Consider the following 17592-nt stretch of genomic DNA (forward strand, 5'->3'; position numbering starts at 1 on the left):
TTCTGGAGCATATTCTCTCAACAGGAAAGGCTGCATGGGAAGTCATTTTTTCCCAGTTCTTAGGGATCTGAAAAAGTCTGTTTTCTCCCACTTAATTGGAAGTTTGTTGTTTGTAGAATTTCAGGTTGCAAGTCATTTTGACTCAGAATTTTGAAGGAATTTCTCTGAGGTCTTCTGGTGTGCTGTGCTGCTGTTTGAGAGGTTTGAAGCAATCTTCCTTCCCTTCCTGTGTCTGAAACTTGCTTTCGTCTCTGGAAAATTTCTTCTTTTGTCAATTTTATTTTAACATTTAGCAATTATTACACTAAATAACACAATTTTCTCTCCATGTATACCATTTAACTGCATCCAAAAAGATTCTTTCTCTTTTAAATTTCTGGGTTTGAACTGCATAGGTCTTCTTACAAGTGGACTTTTTTTAAATGCAGTGCAATACTGTAAATGTATTTTCTCTTATTTTTTAAAATTGTGGTTGACATGCACTGTTAGTTTCAGGTATACAACATAGCTATTCAACATTTCTACAAATTATGCAAAGCTTACCATGAGAAGTATAGTTACCATCTGTCACTGGAATCTTTTAATTTTTAAAATTAAAAATTTTTTTTATAAACATATAATGTATTATTAGCCCCAGGGGTACAGGTCTGTGAATCGCCAGGTTTACACACTTCACAGCACTCACCATAGCACATACCCTCCCCACCCTCTCCATACCCCCCTCCCTCCAGCCCCCCTCAGTTTGTTGTGACATTAAGAGACTCTTAAGGTTTGTCTCCCTCCCGATCCCATCTTGTTTCATTTTGGAATCTTTAAAAAAAAATTATTTATGTATTTGGAGGCGGGGAGGGACAGAGAAAGAAACTTAAGCAGAGTTTGATGTGGGGCTCAATCCCGTGACTCTGAGATGACAATCTGAGCCAAAACCCAAGAGTCAAGACTCTCACCCTGTCCTGGCATCCCTGTCATTGGAAAACTTTTTAGGAGCACTTTCTATTCTAAAAGTTGTATCACTATGCCTTTATTATACTGGATCTCTGATAAGCCTTTTATTTTAGACTCTTGCCTTTAATTTTGTAAACTTGTATTATTTCTTTGAAAATTTCTTCCTATTTTATTTTCAGAGACCAGAGACTCCTATTAAATCCTGAGCATCCTAGATTAGAATCTCCTTTCCTCCTTTTAATAGTTGATTTTGTTTACTTCCTTATAATTTTTTGAACTTTAGTTTCAAGAGATCATTGTACATTTTTAATTACTCATTTTCATTAATGAGCTGATCATGTTTCATGAAATCTGGATTCTTTTTAAATTTTATTTTATTTATTTATTTGACAGAGAGAGAGAGAAAGAGAGAGATCACAAGCAGGCAGAGAGGCAGGCAGAGAGAGAGGAGGGAGCAAGCTCCCTGCTGAGCAGAGAGCCTGATGTGGGGCTTGATCCCAGGGTCCTGGATCATGACCTGAGCCCAAGGCAGAGGCTTAACCCACTGAGCCACCCAGGCACCCCTGAAATCTGGATTCTAATCCTAGCTTGGGGCAGACTGTAAAGTTTTAAAAGACAAGAGGTGATTATCAGAGGCATGTGCAGTTAAATGTTATATTCACTTGATTACTGAAATCACTTACTCATTAAGCACACTTATTTAGTGCTATGTGCTGGGCACTGAAGGACAATAAAGGGGACAAAAAGAAAAGCGAATTGGTAAACCTTGCTGCAGGCTGTGGAAGTAGGAAGGTAAGACTGAAAAGGGGGACAGCACTGGAGTGCCCACTATGCTGGGGTGATGATGTCCATGTCTTGCAGAGAGAGAGATGGGGGCTCAAACAGTCAAGAGCAAAGCCCGAGTCCATCAGTAGTGAAGCAGACATGCTCTTCATGTCTGAGTGTAGAGTTTCTCCTCTCACCACAGCACTGTGTTCCAGACACCTGTCAGTCACTCTCGAAGCACATGTAGAAGTTTACTGAGGATGCAAGGGACAGAGTATGGAGCCCACTGTACCTGTCTCAGGTGTTAGAAGCAGAATTGAAGCTGCCCCTTCCCCCTCACCCCATATTTGTTAACCTCCTCACGTCAGCTTAGCCTCCTTCATGTTTTATGGGTGGGCTTTTCTCTGCTCCTTCTGGGCATTCCAGAGTTCCTGTCATTACATACCACAATTCCAGTTACACAGAGATGTGAGCCTGACTCTGGTCCCAAATCCATGTTCCTGAATCTAATCTATTTGGCTTGGGTTAGGGCTCTGTGCCTGGTTCAGTTGATTCTGTTGGCCTCTTGGTATGGTGGTGGGGGAAAAGTTACCAGAGAAAGGGGCGGAGAGGATTGTTGTCATCTTCAATTCTAGGCAGATATCTGGAGAGGTAGCCACTATGTGGGCTCTGAGTGAGCCCACTCTGAAGGAAACCTGGGGTGGTCACCTGCATATTTGAAATTGAAACTGAAAACATATTTCTTCACCATACTCAATGTTCTATTTTTTTTTTTTTAAGATTTTATTTATTTATTTGACAGAGAGAGAGATCACAAGCAGGCAGAGAGGCAGGCAGAGAGAGAGGGAAGCAGGCTCCCTGCTGAGTAGAGAGCCCGATGCGGGGCTCGATCCCAGGACCCTGAGATCATGACCCGAGCCGAAGGCAGAGGATTAACCCACTGAGCCACCCAGGCACCCTCAATGTTCTATTAACATGCACCTTTCTATCTTTTTTAAAGCAACAATTTGAAGGTCACAACTTGATTTTCTCTCCATGTAGTCATATGATGAATGCAGGGGGAAAAGATTTTTCTTCTGTATATAACTTATATGTAAATAATGAAATGCTTTTTAACACTCATGGGTAAAAATGAGCTTAAAGTCACCTGCAACTTTATATCAGATTGTTTACCTTAGTGTGCATTTATTTTGAAACAATAGTAGATTTTCAGATACCAAGTCAAAGCAGAATAGTCTTACACCAAGTTGTGACCACTACATTCCAACTTAATCATACAGTATGTGTAATTTTTTGTTTGCATCATGCTATTTGCCCAATACCAAATTATATCTTTATTGGAAACTGTACACTCAATACTATAGGTTTCCAGTGATATCACCAGCTAACACGGGGTTTACAAAGAACACAAAACACTGCTTGCCTTTAGCAAGCCTTTGCTTTGCTAGTAAGCAGTTCAGTGACACTTCTCCCAAAGTCTGTTTAAAGGAATGCAATGCTCAAAGTTTGTTTAAAGGAATATAATTCTTGATCATATGCTCTTTGGGGCGTAAGCAAAGCTCACTGTATACATCACAGAGGAGGCTGGAACTTGCGAGGAGCCCAAAGAAAGGCTAAGTGTGGCTCCCACTTCCAGGTGGAAGGTAGATGTCAGACATAAAAGGTATCATGATCCACACAACACCTAACAAAAGGTCAATCTATGTTCTCTCAAGTACCTGATACTCTAGGTCCCAACTGTCTAGAGACAGTAGTAAGGGAATGTGTAATGCCAATTCATAGACTAACTCAAAAACTCCAAAGAGACAGTGTCTAACAGAAAAAAAGTAGGCATAAAAATATGATATGCAGTTAAACATATTTAATAGAAATACTAAAATAATCAGTATATTTCTTCTTGCTGAAATCATGAAAGAATATCACTTTGTAATCAAAGTTAACTTTTTTATCATGCAAAATGGTATTTTTGCTATTACATTCATAAGTAAAGACTGTATTTCAAAATAAGTTTATACAGACTTCAAAAAGGTCTACACTTACAGTGAAATTTATTTAAATACTATTACAGTTACATTGTATGCTGCTGGTATATGCATATTCACAGTTTACAAAGTAAAAAAACTACTAAACTTAAAGTCAGCTCTGAAACGGATGCATTTTCATTATTACATTCACTAGTTAGGTCTGTTCTAAAACTGGAGGAAAGAGATATAGGAGATATTTTGTAAAGAACAAACTCAGCATCTCAGCAGCAAATTTCAGTTAAATTAAACTGGAATCAAAATGAATGTTCTGAGTAAACCAAGTCAGTTCACCAGCTGAGAATGAAAATCAAAGTATAAATTGGAAGGCTTAAGGGAACTTTTACAGAGGATACTGTGTGGTGATTTTTTTAACAAATAAATATTAAAAATAGAATTCTCAAATTTATGATTTAAGAACACAATTCCGATCTTGTCAATAAAATATATTTAGAGGCATCAAAGGCAGGTAACACCACAAGACTGTGAAAATGTGACACTGACCTCGAAGATGTGTTCCTGAAGTTCCTTGGGATGGAGAGCATACAGAATGGCATGTCTGCTGAACCACGGGAAGCACCTATTAGATACAATGCTGCATGACACAGTCGATGTTCTGATAAATTTTTAATGGGGGAGATGGAAAGAATTCTTAAAACAGATTTATGGCTTAAAAGTAGATGAACCCTCTCAAGAGCCTGGAGAGACACCACAAAATCACCCCAAGGTAATGAGCTGGTCCCGTGTTCATGTTCTGTGTTACACCAGCCAACACGAGGGCTTCTGACAACATAATGAGTTTTGAGATAATGTATTGTAGAGAAAAAAAAAACAAAAACAGAACAGTTCATTTTAAAGTTACTAAGTAAAATGTTAGTCTCATAATTAACTGTACATATTTGCTTTATAATCCCTTAATAAACATGTCAATGTTATGCACAAAGCATTTTCCTTCATATTCTAATTACATTTCAAAAATTTATAATAATAATCTATCTGCAAGTTTGCTCTTGCAATAAATAGTCTTGTAACATTATTTTCAAAACCTAAATTCCAGTTGGTACTGTACCAAAATTTAACTTCGAAATTCACAGTACTGCCCAGAAACAGGCGGGTCCTGAGGTTCCACAGAAGGAGGGAGTGGTGTTGTTTCTTGGTGTTTTCATCTGGCAGCACTCTTGGGAGGTCACAGAGTCAGAGGGCTGTGGACTGGTATCAACCAGTCCAACCAGGCTGCTGTACTTTAACTTCATACTTTTACTTCAAGCAGAGACTTTTTAAATACATCTGACAGACGTATATACAAATATATGTAGATATGAACATATACACACACATTTTGGACAAAAGAATGACAGCAATATATGTGAAACTTTCTTTTTTGCCACATGGATTCTATTTGGTTAATAAATAATGTTTTCCCATCAATCTACCGAAGTCCAGACCAACTATGCAGATAGGATGCCCATCCGGATGAACGGGAAGCATTTTCTTCCTCACCTTTGGGGAGTCCAAAAAGAAAAAAAATGCATTAATCTTCTCAGAACATACTTTGACATTACAAATCTGTTCTTGACCTTTCAGTATTTGCATTTCTTCATTAGACAATTCCAAAATAAAGACCCCAGCACAACTAGAATTATTGACAATAAGGGGAATTTGTACATTCTTTTAATATGGAAGCCTTTACATAACTTAGAACCTAAACAGTTGTGTGGTAAACCTCAAAACTAAACCAAGAGAAACAAAAACAACTGGTTTTAATCACTCTGAAATCAGGTATATATTGAGGTATAATTTGCTTACAGTACTTCATCCTCTTAAGGTGCAGTACCACCATGCCCACCATTTTCCTTTTCCAGAAAGTAATATAAATTGGGCCACGTCATGTATCTTTTTTTTTTTTTTAAAGATTTTTATTTATTTATTTGATAGAGATCACAAGTAGGGAGAAGGCAGGCAGAGAGAGAGGGGGAAGCAGGCTCCCCGCTGAGCAGAGAGCCCGATGTGGGGCTCGATCCCAGAACCCTGAGATCATGACCTGAGCCGAAGGCAGAGGCTTAAACCACTGAGCCACCCAGGCGCCCCCGTCATGTATCTTTTGAGTGTGGTTCCTTTTGCTTAGCAGGAGGCATCTGAGAACTGTCCATGTTCCTGTGGGTATCGGTGACTCATTCCTTTTTATAGCTGAGCAGGATTCTACTGTGTGGCTGCACCAGTTTGTTTTACTCATTTACCAGTGAAGGATATTTCCGTTGTTTCTAGTTTTTCCCAATTTAAAATAAAGCTGCTCTAAACATTTATGTATGGGTTTTTAATTTTAAAAAATTTATTGAGAAATAATCGACATGAGATTCTCCCTTTTAGTGGTTAGGTTTGTGGCCTCTTTAATAATGTCAGCTTGTAAGTGGAGAAGGTAGAGTCTGCTAATGAGATAGAAGTCACAATTAACCTAATCATGGAAGTGGCACCCTGTCACCTTTGCTGTATTCTACTAGTTAGAAACAAATCACGAGGCCAGTCTAATGGCCACTCAAGGGGAGAGGATTACATAAAGGCATGAATGTCTAGAGGACATTGTAGTGACAGAAGACTTTTTAGAAGTCAGTCTTTCCACAGAAAGCTGGAGGAAGTGACATTAAGGGATGGAAAACTGGGCACTGACTCTGCTTTCTCCCATTAGAAGAGGCAGTGGCCTTGCTCCCAAGAATGAGAGCCAGGGGGCTGCATTTCCTAAATGAAACGCAGAAACTGCTGTATGTTCATCTGGAATGAATGGTGCTCTCTGAGTATAAGACTTGCGACACAACAAAAATTCAGCCATGTCCCAGATCTGGCAGGATTCTGCCCTATGCAGACAATGTTCCTGGCAGCTGTTCATGTCCTTAGGTATATGAGGACCACAAGAAAGGCTGAGATTGGATGCATCTGCACCTGCTCTGAGTAACTATTCTTTTCTGATAAGGTTCTGAGTCCTCTGCAAACCAAATTAGACACTTACAGTGAGTATGAGTGTGTTCTCTTCCTGGAGATGACCAAAAAATGCTTGGTAAGTCTTTGCCTTTTTTCCTCTCTCTTTTTTTGTACATAATTGAGGTAAAATTGGCATATAACCTTGTATTAACTTCAGGTCTATTTCCTCTTTATTTGCTTCTACAGAGTATTAGACTTTAGTAATTTTGTACACTAAGTAACAACACACAGCTCTGTAAATTATAACCTAGTTAGGGAGCAAAAATGTAAAGAAGCAACTTTCAGCTCCTACTTGAGTAGCAAAATTGAGATTCCAGTCTTACAAAGAGAAGCACTGTATGACTGACTTACTTAGGGAGCGAACTCTGCTCACCTCAAGTTGTGTCTCAAGAAGAAAAGAAAAATGCAGTCTGTGAACAGTGGTGGGATCTAACATGCAGGAAGCAGGGGGAATTGACATGTGAACTACACACACAGCAACAACTGACTTTTGCAGTGTCTTCTTCACATTACTTGTTTTGAGACTAATGCAGTGCTCTGTGTTTTTTTGCCTTACGTAGCAATGCCACAGGCAGCTCTGAGCAGCTCCTGATACTTGCCTGCGGTGTGAGCTGGGTCCTTAAACGGTGTTTATTACAGGAAGTTTGACATCACTTGTCAGAGTTGGATAATCTAGTTTATCCCCTAAGCTGATGTTTCTCAAATATTTGTGACCCAGACCCATAGAAAGACAAACATTTTATATCAGGAGTTGATACAGACAGATACCAACATCTACCCATATACCCAGAGAGTTTCATGAAACACTTCTTATCCCTATGAGATTCAATGTATTCTGATGTCTGTCTCATTCTCTCCATTAAAAAAAAATATTCTGGATGTGATTCACCAAATTAATTTCAACATCCAGTAGTGGTTAGCAACCTGAATGAAAAATACTGGTATAAACTCCATACAAAATCAGAAAATGTAAATACTGCTTCAAAGGAGATGAAGGAGGCACGAGGTACTTGTGTTTTCTGCTCTTATGCTTCCATTCTTTTCAGTGCCAGGAAGAGTAGCCCTCTTTTTAGCCTCGTTTCTGCACCCCAGACATGTATGACGTGGTCTGTTGTCCTGAAGGCCTTGGTAAAGAAATATCCTTGGTCTGGCTGGTGAGGCTCAGGACTCTTATCTGCAGCATGGTGACAAGTCTCCTGTACATGACATTCCTTCTTGCACCTCAGACCTTTCACTTAGGTTTTCCTTTTACATGGAGTATGTTGCTGAGATTTCCAATGGAGGCAAATTCTTAAAGTTTCTATCAGAAAGGATCTCGAAAAATATTTCTTGAAGGCTGACAGTTATTTCTTACAGCATGCTAAAGATAGTACTTCACCAATGCTGCTGAGAAGTCCACTGTGAGCCTACCACTCCTTTTGAGGTAAAGAGGCAATGTGTCTTCTTTTGAGACTTTTCTCTGTCCTTTTTGGGGGGCAGTTTCACTTTTATGCGAAGAGGTAGACTTCCTTTTATTTATTCTACTTGAAATTGTATTGAGATTTTTCAAATGTGTGGATGGATGTCCTTTATCGGCTCTGAGAAATTTTCATTCTCTTCAAATCCTGTCTCTATCTCATTATTTCCTCTCCTCTTCTTCTAGAACTTCAATTATTAAATATGTATTAGTTATCTTCAGTATACCCTCTGTGTCTATTACCCACTCTTTCATTTTTTCTTCCATTGTTTTGTTTCTTTTTCTGATGATTCCTTCTGATCTTTCAGTTCAATAACTCTTGCTTAAGCCATATCTCTATCTGCTGCCAGACCACAGCACTTTTAATTCAAATTTTTAAAAGTTTTCTTTTGTTTTCTCATGTAATTAAGAGATAAGAAGTGAATAATCTTTCAAAGGTACACTAGCTTAATAATGGCCAAGAGCATCAGTATCACCTGGGAACTTGTTAAAAATGCAAACTCTTGGGTTCCACACTAAATTTACTGAATCAGAAACTTGGGAGTGTGCGGCCAGCAATTTGAGTTTTAATCATCTCACCAGATGATTCTGACACCTGCTCTATCTTGAGGATCACTCTCCAGCATTACTAGCGTAGCCAGGATTTTTAGGGAATAAAGGAATGTGCTGAAGAACACAAACATGGGGTGCTTGGGTGGCTCAGTTGGTTAAGTGTCTGACTTCAGTGCAGGTCATGATTTCAGGGTCCTGGGATTGACTCCTGTTGTCCAGCTCTGTGCTCAGCAGGGAGTCTGCTTGTCTCTTTCCCTCTGCTCCTCCTAATGCTTGTGCATTCTCTCTCTCTCTCTCTCAAGTAAATAAAATCTTAAAAAAACAACAACCCCAAAACACCAACATGATGAGATAAACCAGTCAAAAGCGGGACAACCAGACATTCTGGGCCTACTAATGTGATGTCTCAGAAAGTACACAGTACTTTCAATACACCTATGAGGGATTTTTATCTCCCACCCTCTCCAATTGCACCTGTGTCTAAGCAGAGACCTGACTTCCTATTTACAGGCAACAATGGAACAACTTACATGCTATCTCAAAGTGCCAAATCCAGAACTGAGCTTCTAGTGGATAAATGACCAGTTTCTTCAACTAATAATTGACATATTATAAAAAGAACATGGAACTGCTATAGATAACAAAAACAAAACAGAGCTTAAGGGACATCAACCAAATGCAATGTGTGAGCCCTATTAGGATGCTGCACAAAGACATCTGCAATAATCGGAACACCGCGCATAAACTGGGTAGAGATGGCAGAGAAGTCCGATACACAGTGAAGTGTTTGCTGGGAAAATCATATGATGTGTGGGATCTGCTTTAAAATCTCTAGCCCTGGGGCACCTGGGTGGCTTAGTCAGTTAAGCATCGGCCTTCAGCTCAGGTCATGATCCCAGAGTCCTGGGATTGAGCCCTGTATCGGGCTCCCTGTTCTGCAGGATGCCTGCTTCTCCCTCTCCTGCTGCCTGCTGCTCCTCCTGCTTGTGCTTTCTCTCTGTCAAATAAGTAAATAAAATCTTAAAAAAAAAAAAAAAATCTCTAGCTCTGCTCTTCCCCTTTCAAAAGAAGTCTGATTATGAAAATTGTTAAAGATGATAGCTACAAAGGACATGACAGCATTCTGCCTGTATGCTTGAAAAGGTCACAAATAAAAACATTTTATATTAACAAAAATGAAACCATGATCTTTAAGGAGTAGTCTGAAATCAGGTAACTACAGCAGTTATATGAGAATCATTTAAAGGAGTTTATAAAATCACAGTGTTAAATCTATTTGCCACAAAAATCTAAGCACCAAATACAGGACAGCTTTAAAACAGAGTCTGCCTTGAGAAATGGGACTGTCATGTACGATATGGACCAACTGTTGGGTCATATGACTCTGCTGCCTCTAGACTATTTGGCAGGGGAAGGAGTAAGAGTGAGGTGGTGGTGGGGGGCAGTGAGTAGGAAAGAATAAGCTAATGCATGTTAATTATGATATAAAATAAAACCACTTTGATAGAATTCAAGGCTAGAATTACATGTCTAACTTTCAAAGATCTAACTAAACACTATTGTACTTGTTGCATCTTAAAATTATATTATGTACTATAATTGCCCTGAAGTATTAAAACGTTAGCTTTTCAAATCTAGTCACAGGTTACATATATGATAGAACTCACTCAAATGAACCAAATATTAAATGTTTTAAGTCACAATGTCACAAGCAAGATTGTAAGCACACAGAATTTCAACCATAAGTCCAACATTGAGTGTAAGTTATCCAACAAGAGTTTTAATACTTTCCTTCACCAACCTTGAGCAACTGCAGCCAGTTTTCCCTTTTCTTCAGGGCTGAGCTGCAACATTGTGTCTATAACTGGAAGGAGTCTCTCTTTCTCACTACCTGGTTTCAGGAAAATGAACTGCAGCAAGACATTCTTCAAGTACTCCAGGTTAGCCACAGACTTTTCTCGTTCCTGATTTCTTTCCAATCTTCTTATTTCACTTTTGAGGAGCTGATGTTGGAGAAATGAGTTAAAAATGAGTTTTAGGAGCTTCAGGTTAAACATGGCAGGCTGAACATATGCACTCTTCTTCTCTTCCTCCCGAAATGCCCCCAAAAATGACTATAAAGGAGTGATTAGGAGAGAAGGAAAAAAAAACAGATGAGAAATATCAAGAAATTCCTACAAGATGGGAAGGAGATAAAGTGGAAGAGACTCAGCCCAGTGGCACACTAAGTATCACTGACAGAATGGATCCCGCAGAAACACCAAGAAGCTCCTGCCTCAAAGTATAAAGGAGTACAGGAAATGGAGTTGAAGACTGAGGACTGATGTCAAGTCTACATAGTCAGCCTGTCATGGTACCAACTACCATGATGCTCCCTTCACCTCCTATTCTCTACAGAAAGTAAACCAGTGGGCTCAGCGCTGTGGGATAAGACACACTGCAGAGGGCAAGCAGAGCTTGAAACCAGGGACTAAAGTAAACATCTACATCCACCACTAACCCCTTTCCTGCCCTGCTCACAGACTGCAGGTAGTTACGGTGTCCAGCGGGAAGTTATATTTACCTGATGCACCACAGCTGTTTTGTTTACCAAAATAAAAGCCAAGTCTATGATAGAGTGAAAATTCAGGAATATAAGACAATCTAAAATACCACCAGAAAAATGGGGCAACAGGATATGCAAAAGACAGTAGAATGCTAAAGTGTTTGAGGAATGGAAATTTGTGGAAATACCACATTTGAATAGTCACTTAGTTCACTGGGCTAGTTAGCAATTTGTTAGATGTGGTAATGTTTTGACTATGTAGGAAAATGTTATTTTATATAGATGCATACTAAAATATTTAGAGGTGGAATGTCACAATATACATAATTTACTATGAACAGCTAAGTAATTCAGCATTAAAAAATTAATTTAAGAAGGATAGCTGAGGCCCTGCACAGAGGGAGGATAGTCGATTTGGAGAAGGATGCAGAGGGCAGAACCATGTGCTTTCCAGACAGACAGGAGCTGGAATGTTGCTCCACCATTTATCAGCTTCAGGCATTCTCTCACCAGTGAGAATGAGGATTAGACAGATGATATATGTAAAGCCCAGGGCCTGGCTCACAAGAACTGCTCAGTTAAGTAGCAGGACTATGTTTGGAGAAGTGACTTAGCTGTGAGCCACGGTGGATTGTGTAACCCTCAACTACTCTACTATCTACATATGGCCACACGTTTCTAGTGTCACATTTAAGTAGGAAAGTTTCCTATGGTACTTTACTATCTCCACCCACAATTTGTGATAAGTTTAGTGCCATAAACATCAGCTGAATGATCTGAATGAGAAGTGTCCCTAGTTTATCTTTAGAGCATAAGGGCTCATACCCACTTAAGTTTTCCCTAAGCATATGTGGAACAATGACTTATGAACCTATTCTAATCCATTCTCAAATCTATCATAGTTTCTAAGAAAAGATAGTAATTTAGTTAGTCTTTATATAATATATATCCAAAGCAATTTATATTTCTCAGTTTCAGGAACGTGACATCGTAAAGAATGAAGATGTGATGGATGTGTCTCATCTGGAGAGTGGGGGGGGGTCAAGAAAACCAACCTGTTGCAGAGAGAATTTTCTGGGTGGCAGTATTGATCTTACCTTAATTTGCTCCATAAGGATTGCATTGGTTGCTTCTGTTTCCCGAAGCAGGCCATTTAAGTGATCGGCACTTTTTGTGGTGGAGCTGAGCTTTTGAACCAATTCTTCTTTGGTAAATTCAGCATGCCATAGAGGAGGCTCTGCAAGATGTTGTTCCAGTCATTAAGTGTCAAAATCTGAGATTACAGATGTTGATTCTAAGTAAGAAATATATCTAAGCACAGATCTCTTACTCTACAGTATTACTCAGGCCCACTCTCTGTCATTCTTCTGTTCAACATATCTCAGTTGAAAGGTTATACTTCGAACGTGACACAAATAAGGCAGAATCTATGTTGTAAAGTATATAATCTAATTGAATTCAAGCTCTACAAGCCCCAATTCTAGAATTTGTTTGCCCTGTGTTTCTAGACTATTCTCGCACTCCTCTATATCCCAAGAGTTTATGTTGTTTTACTTATAAACGAGGGGAATAATAACATTTACCAATCATTTATATCATGGATGCTCATAAGAATATTATAGGAGGTGGGTAAGTATCATTATTCAAATTGTGTAGATGAGGGAAAAGGCTCAGAGTTGATAAGTAATCTGGCAAAAATCACAAAGCCAGATGTAATTCTGGAGTCTGCTGTCACTCTCTTGTGATCATTACTAACCTTGTCTGGTGGGACTGCAGTTTCCATCCACACCAAGATTAGTGACCAAAGACATAAACAGTCTTTACTCTAGATCCTGAAGCTTCAGGAGAGAAGAGAATTCACCCCGAATTGTGAACATTCATGACAGGTAAAACTAACATACACTGAAGCTTTAGTATGTCTAATAAATCTAACAGAGGAATAAATAAAAGCTGTCAAACTCTTAGAAGGATGAGAGAATAGTTCATCTTACTTTCTGATACCACTATAGGACTTCCAACCATCTATTTCTGGCTCAAGCTTGGGGCAGAACTAGCATTTTATTTTAAAACACTCAACTGTTTCATTCTGCAGGAGAGTTTTCCATTTGGAGTAGAACACTGAAAGAAATTTTTTTAGAGTAGCTCAAAAAAGCACATAAAACTTAAGAGTTAGGATTTATTAGACAAGACAGTAGAGCTAAAGAGGAAAAACATACCCAGTTTAGTTTCAGGAGAATTAAGCAGCTGCTCTAAAGACTGTGGGTGAGTGCCAGAGGAAGATACAGACTCTGTGTCGGTGGTCTCCATTCCTTCTCCCTCCTCCCGGGTAATGGCATACATGTCCAAAAGGGGGAGATCTGTGCTTCTCCTTTCTCGAAGGTTCTTCAAAGGTTGGTGAGATGAAGCCAGGCCTATTGAATTTTTTTTAAAAAAGTAAGTGTGAGATTGTTCAAAATCATGGATTCTGCATTCACAGAGATACACAATGAAATTAAAATGATCATAGGAATGACAGCGAATTTCAGTAACTAGAAGACCAATAAATGGTGCATAAAGAATTTCTAAGACTGCCCTAAAAACAGTTATTAACTTTTAATCGTTTAAGTAATTTCAATAGAAACTATAAATTATTTGCTACCACCTAGATAAGCTCTATTATTAGATACCATAACAGGGAGGGCTATACAGTTGCAGAATACTGGCAGAAATTCTCAACTAGACTGTTTTTGAGGATTAGGTATTTCAGATAGCTGCATACTTTCTGAACACAATACACTTGCTGAACTCTGCTGAGCAGATGTACTTGTTCATCACTACCTTACATCTTCACCTTTGTTGGGTCCTTCCATCGCCCCCTCACATCATCAGTGTTCAACCAAGAAATGCCTAGCACCCAGGGCAGGGAACTAATCTATTTTTTTTTTTTAAGATTTTATTTATTTATCTGACAGACAGAGATGAGAAGCAGGCAGAGAGGAGGAAGCAGACTTCCCGCTGAGCAGAGAGCCCAATGCAGGGCTCGATCCCAGGACCCTGGGATTGTGACCTGAGCCGAAGGCAGAGGCCCTAACCCAGAGCCACCCAGGTGCCCCAGAGAACTAATCTGTTTTACTCCCCCAGCCAGGCTGTCCTGTTTGCTGATAGTGAACACTTGGATAGAACTGTAAGAATTATAAGGCACTTTCAAACACATTACTTGATTAATCCCAAGAAACACAAAAGTCAGGGAAATTAAATGACTTTGCCCAAGGCATCTTAGCAGGGTTAGGAAGCAAATTCTATGCCATATCTTTTAACTTCCAATTTCATTTATTTTCCATTCCATGATGTTGCCTCATTTTTCTCAAACATTAGCCTCCAGCTGCCTTTGCTGAATCACTTTCCAGGATTTCTGATATTGTGCCAACTGCTTATTCCACTGCTGATTCCTAGATCACAATCTCTCATGTGACTGTGTTTCCCTGACTGATTACTTCCTTTGATGACTCTTGGCATAGGCTGAATTCTTTTTTTTTTTTTTTAAAGGTTTTATTTATTTATTTGACAGAGATAGAAACAGCAAGAGCAGGAACATGAGCAGGGGGAGTGGGGAGAGGGAAAGCAGGCTTCCCATTGAGCAGGGAGCCTAATGTGGGGCTTGTTACCAGGACCCTGGTATTATGACCTGAGCTGAAGCCAGAGGCATAACTACTGAGCCACCCAGGCAGCCTAGGCTGAATTTCTTGAAGCTGGGTTCACAGCCTGATGAGTAACCCATTGCTGCCAGTGTCCTGGTGACATTTTCCAAGGTAAATGGTATTAAGTATAAAGTTGATACCTTAAAGATGATGTAGCCTCATCTCGGCTGGCACATTTCCATCTCTTCCAGGGAGGAGAATGGAAGATACCAGCTGTAGCTGAACTAAATCTCCAACTAAGGAGAAATTTTAAAGGAAAAAAGCTATAGTAACCAATCAATCCTATAAGTTCAGTGGGGCTTGGGTATTTCTAAGCCTCTCATTCTAATATTCCTAATTACAAAATAGATAGATTTGATGACTAACGATGGAGAACACCAAACGGATTCAGTGAATACTGGAATTTGGACACACGTCACGAGACTGCAGAGTACGTCTGAGTCAGAGAACAGGAAATGGCATTACGTGGAGGGGAACAGATACAGGAAAATCAGTACTGGAAGAGGATACAGGCTGCTATAAGTATAACCAGGAAGGGGTCAAATGGTTCAAATATCTTCTCAGTAAGCAAAACCAAAATTCTTTAATCACAGAATTGGCACTGGTTGTCACCTAGTAAATTTTCTTTTTTCTTAGGGATTTGTGATGAATGTATTTAAGTGACATAACTATGTGAGCAAAGGTGAATGACGGATGCTCTCATGTACACACACGTACTTCTTGTGGTTGGTTCACTCTTAAGCTGGAAAAGCTGAGCTTCCACCTTGGACAGTTGCTGCTGTAAAGTTTCCATGGTCTTTCTATGCTCTTCCTGCAAATGGCGCACTTGATCACGGAAGCTGCTGCGAAGGACCTCGTTTTGGGATGTGAGTTGACTCACAGTCTGTGTGTGTTCCGATTTCAGCATCATGTTCTCTGACTGTATTGAACACAACCTGAAGGGTGAGAGGAACTTAATTTCGTAGCAGATCTTTCAACTTGACATGTTGACTCAGCTTTTCTCAACTGGGTTCTACTTGATAATTAGCCCCGAGATATCTATTAAATGTATGAATTAACTGCTAAGCGTCTATAATGGTATTCACTGTGTTAACCATCTGGGGACTCATCTCGTTCAAATCATCTTTGTGTTCTGTAACAAGAAACCTTGTTTGAGTAACTATGTTACAATGGTTCAGATGAGGAACTTCCTTCATCACTTATCAGAAAATAGGACTAAATTTAGAGCATAATACATACTTTATATCAGTGCCCCTTTCAGGTTATCTTATGTGGATGTTCATATAAGCATAGGGTATCTTTTTTTTATTACCTTGAAAACAGGAAAAAGAATATGTTCTTTCGACTCATAAATGAAGTCTTAAGGAAAGCTTGAAAGGAAGTTTCCTGAATAATTTTTGAGCCAATTAATGTAACACTCTGAAACACAAAGGCTTGGTTTACTATGGCTGTTTTTGAATCTCACTGCACATTAGAATCATTGGGTCCCTTGTTAAAAATACATTTAGTTCTCATTCTAGAGCCACAGAATCAGAATTTCCAAAGGTGGTCCTAGAAATCGCCTACTTTTAACAGTTTTCCGTGTGATTTTTATTTAATCAGCTTGGTACTAGTCAGTGGAACTATCATTTGGGAACCACTGTTTTCCGTGGTTCTATTTTAGTCTTGATTTTTAACGTTTGGCTTTGGTTACAAAAAAAAAAAAAAAAGAAAAGAAAAAAGTAAAAAGTAGAAAAAAAAGAAAAAAAAGTTTTCTTTTTATGCCAGAGAGCCACAAGTACCACAAGTACTCTCATAAAATTTCAAATAATATGGAACCAATTATAGAAAAAAGTGAGAGCTCTCTCTTATTCACTCCCATCCCTTGCAGTATAAAATCCCAGCTCCAGGGGTAAACATTGTTAATGGTTTAGCACATAGCATTCCAAGATTTTTTATCTATGTGCTACACATATGCACACTATATTAAGGTTTTAAGACAAGATTTAGTGGCTAAAAGTGACATACAATAAAAATATCGTATGTTTAAGAAAAGGTTTCTTAAGCGTCAAGTTTACACCGATCAATGAGTTCAGAAAATGCTACTGTATATGTTACTCCTCAAATCTGCATTTTTCTGTGAGCATTATGTTCAAACACTAGTACAAAAGTAAAGGAAAAACCATCAGCAGACACAACAACAATTTCCTAAGGAAGATAATCGCTACATTTTAGAGCTAGGTTGGAAGTAAGGTTGGTAGTTTGCAGGTGGTCTCAGTGGTACATCTGACTCTACCTACCTAAGAGCTAAAAGCCTGAACCCCAACATGGACCCAGAATGACTATGCTGATGGAAATTTACTATGTCTCAGCTGTAACTGGGGTGTTTATATAGCTGGATCCTCGGCAATATAAGTATTAGTTGGTCAGTCTAGTTATTTTTATAATTTTTACAATCTCATTTTTATGATCTCATATGGGGAAAGTATGAGTATTAAGATGCTTAAAAAGAAGAGAATTTATAAAGAAAAGGCTATTTCTTCACACTGGGGGACAGACAATAACAACATTATTCTTAATATTTCTAAGAAGGGGAATAAGACCTCTATAGATACCTGAAAATGATGTGAATTTCTAGTACTTAAGAGAGACTGGCACATAGTAGAGGCCCCGCCAAAA

General features: G+C 39.0%; 1 protein-coding gene across 2 annotated transcripts in view; it reads right to left on the minus strand.

The window, feature by feature from the left end:
- Window positions 1-3556: 3556 nt before the first annotated feature.
- GCC2 (GRIP and coiled-coil domain containing 2) overlaps window positions 3557-17592 on the minus strand; it is a 54686-nt gene continuing 40650 nt past the window's right edge. The window contains exons 19-23 of one of the 2 annotated variants that reach the window (XM_004764348.2): window positions 15652-15869; window positions 13474-13668; window positions 12355-12494; window positions 10514-10715; window positions 3557-5231 (exon numbers count right to left, since the gene is read on the minus strand). In XM_004764348.2, coding sequence (XP_004764405.1) covers window positions 5161-5231; window positions 10514-10715; window positions 12355-12494; window positions 13474-13668; window positions 15652-15869 — 826 coding nt within the window. In that variant the 3' untranslated portion in view covers window positions 3557-5160. Of the gene's footprint in view, window positions 5232-10503; window positions 10716-12354; window positions 12495-13473; window positions 13669-15651; window positions 15870-17592 lie in introns of both variants that reach the window. The other variant, XM_013062377.2, reaches the window with a different exon arrangement.

The sequence above is a fragment of the Mustela putorius genome, unplaced genomic scaffold (genome assembly GCF_011764305.1).
Source record: "Mustela putorius furo isolate JIRA1106 unplaced genomic scaffold, ASM1176430v1.1 tig00000224_pilon_pilon_pilon, whole genome shotgun sequence".
Classification (NCBI taxonomy): Eukaryota; Metazoa; Chordata; class Mammalia; order Carnivora; family Mustelidae; genus Mustela; species Mustela putorius.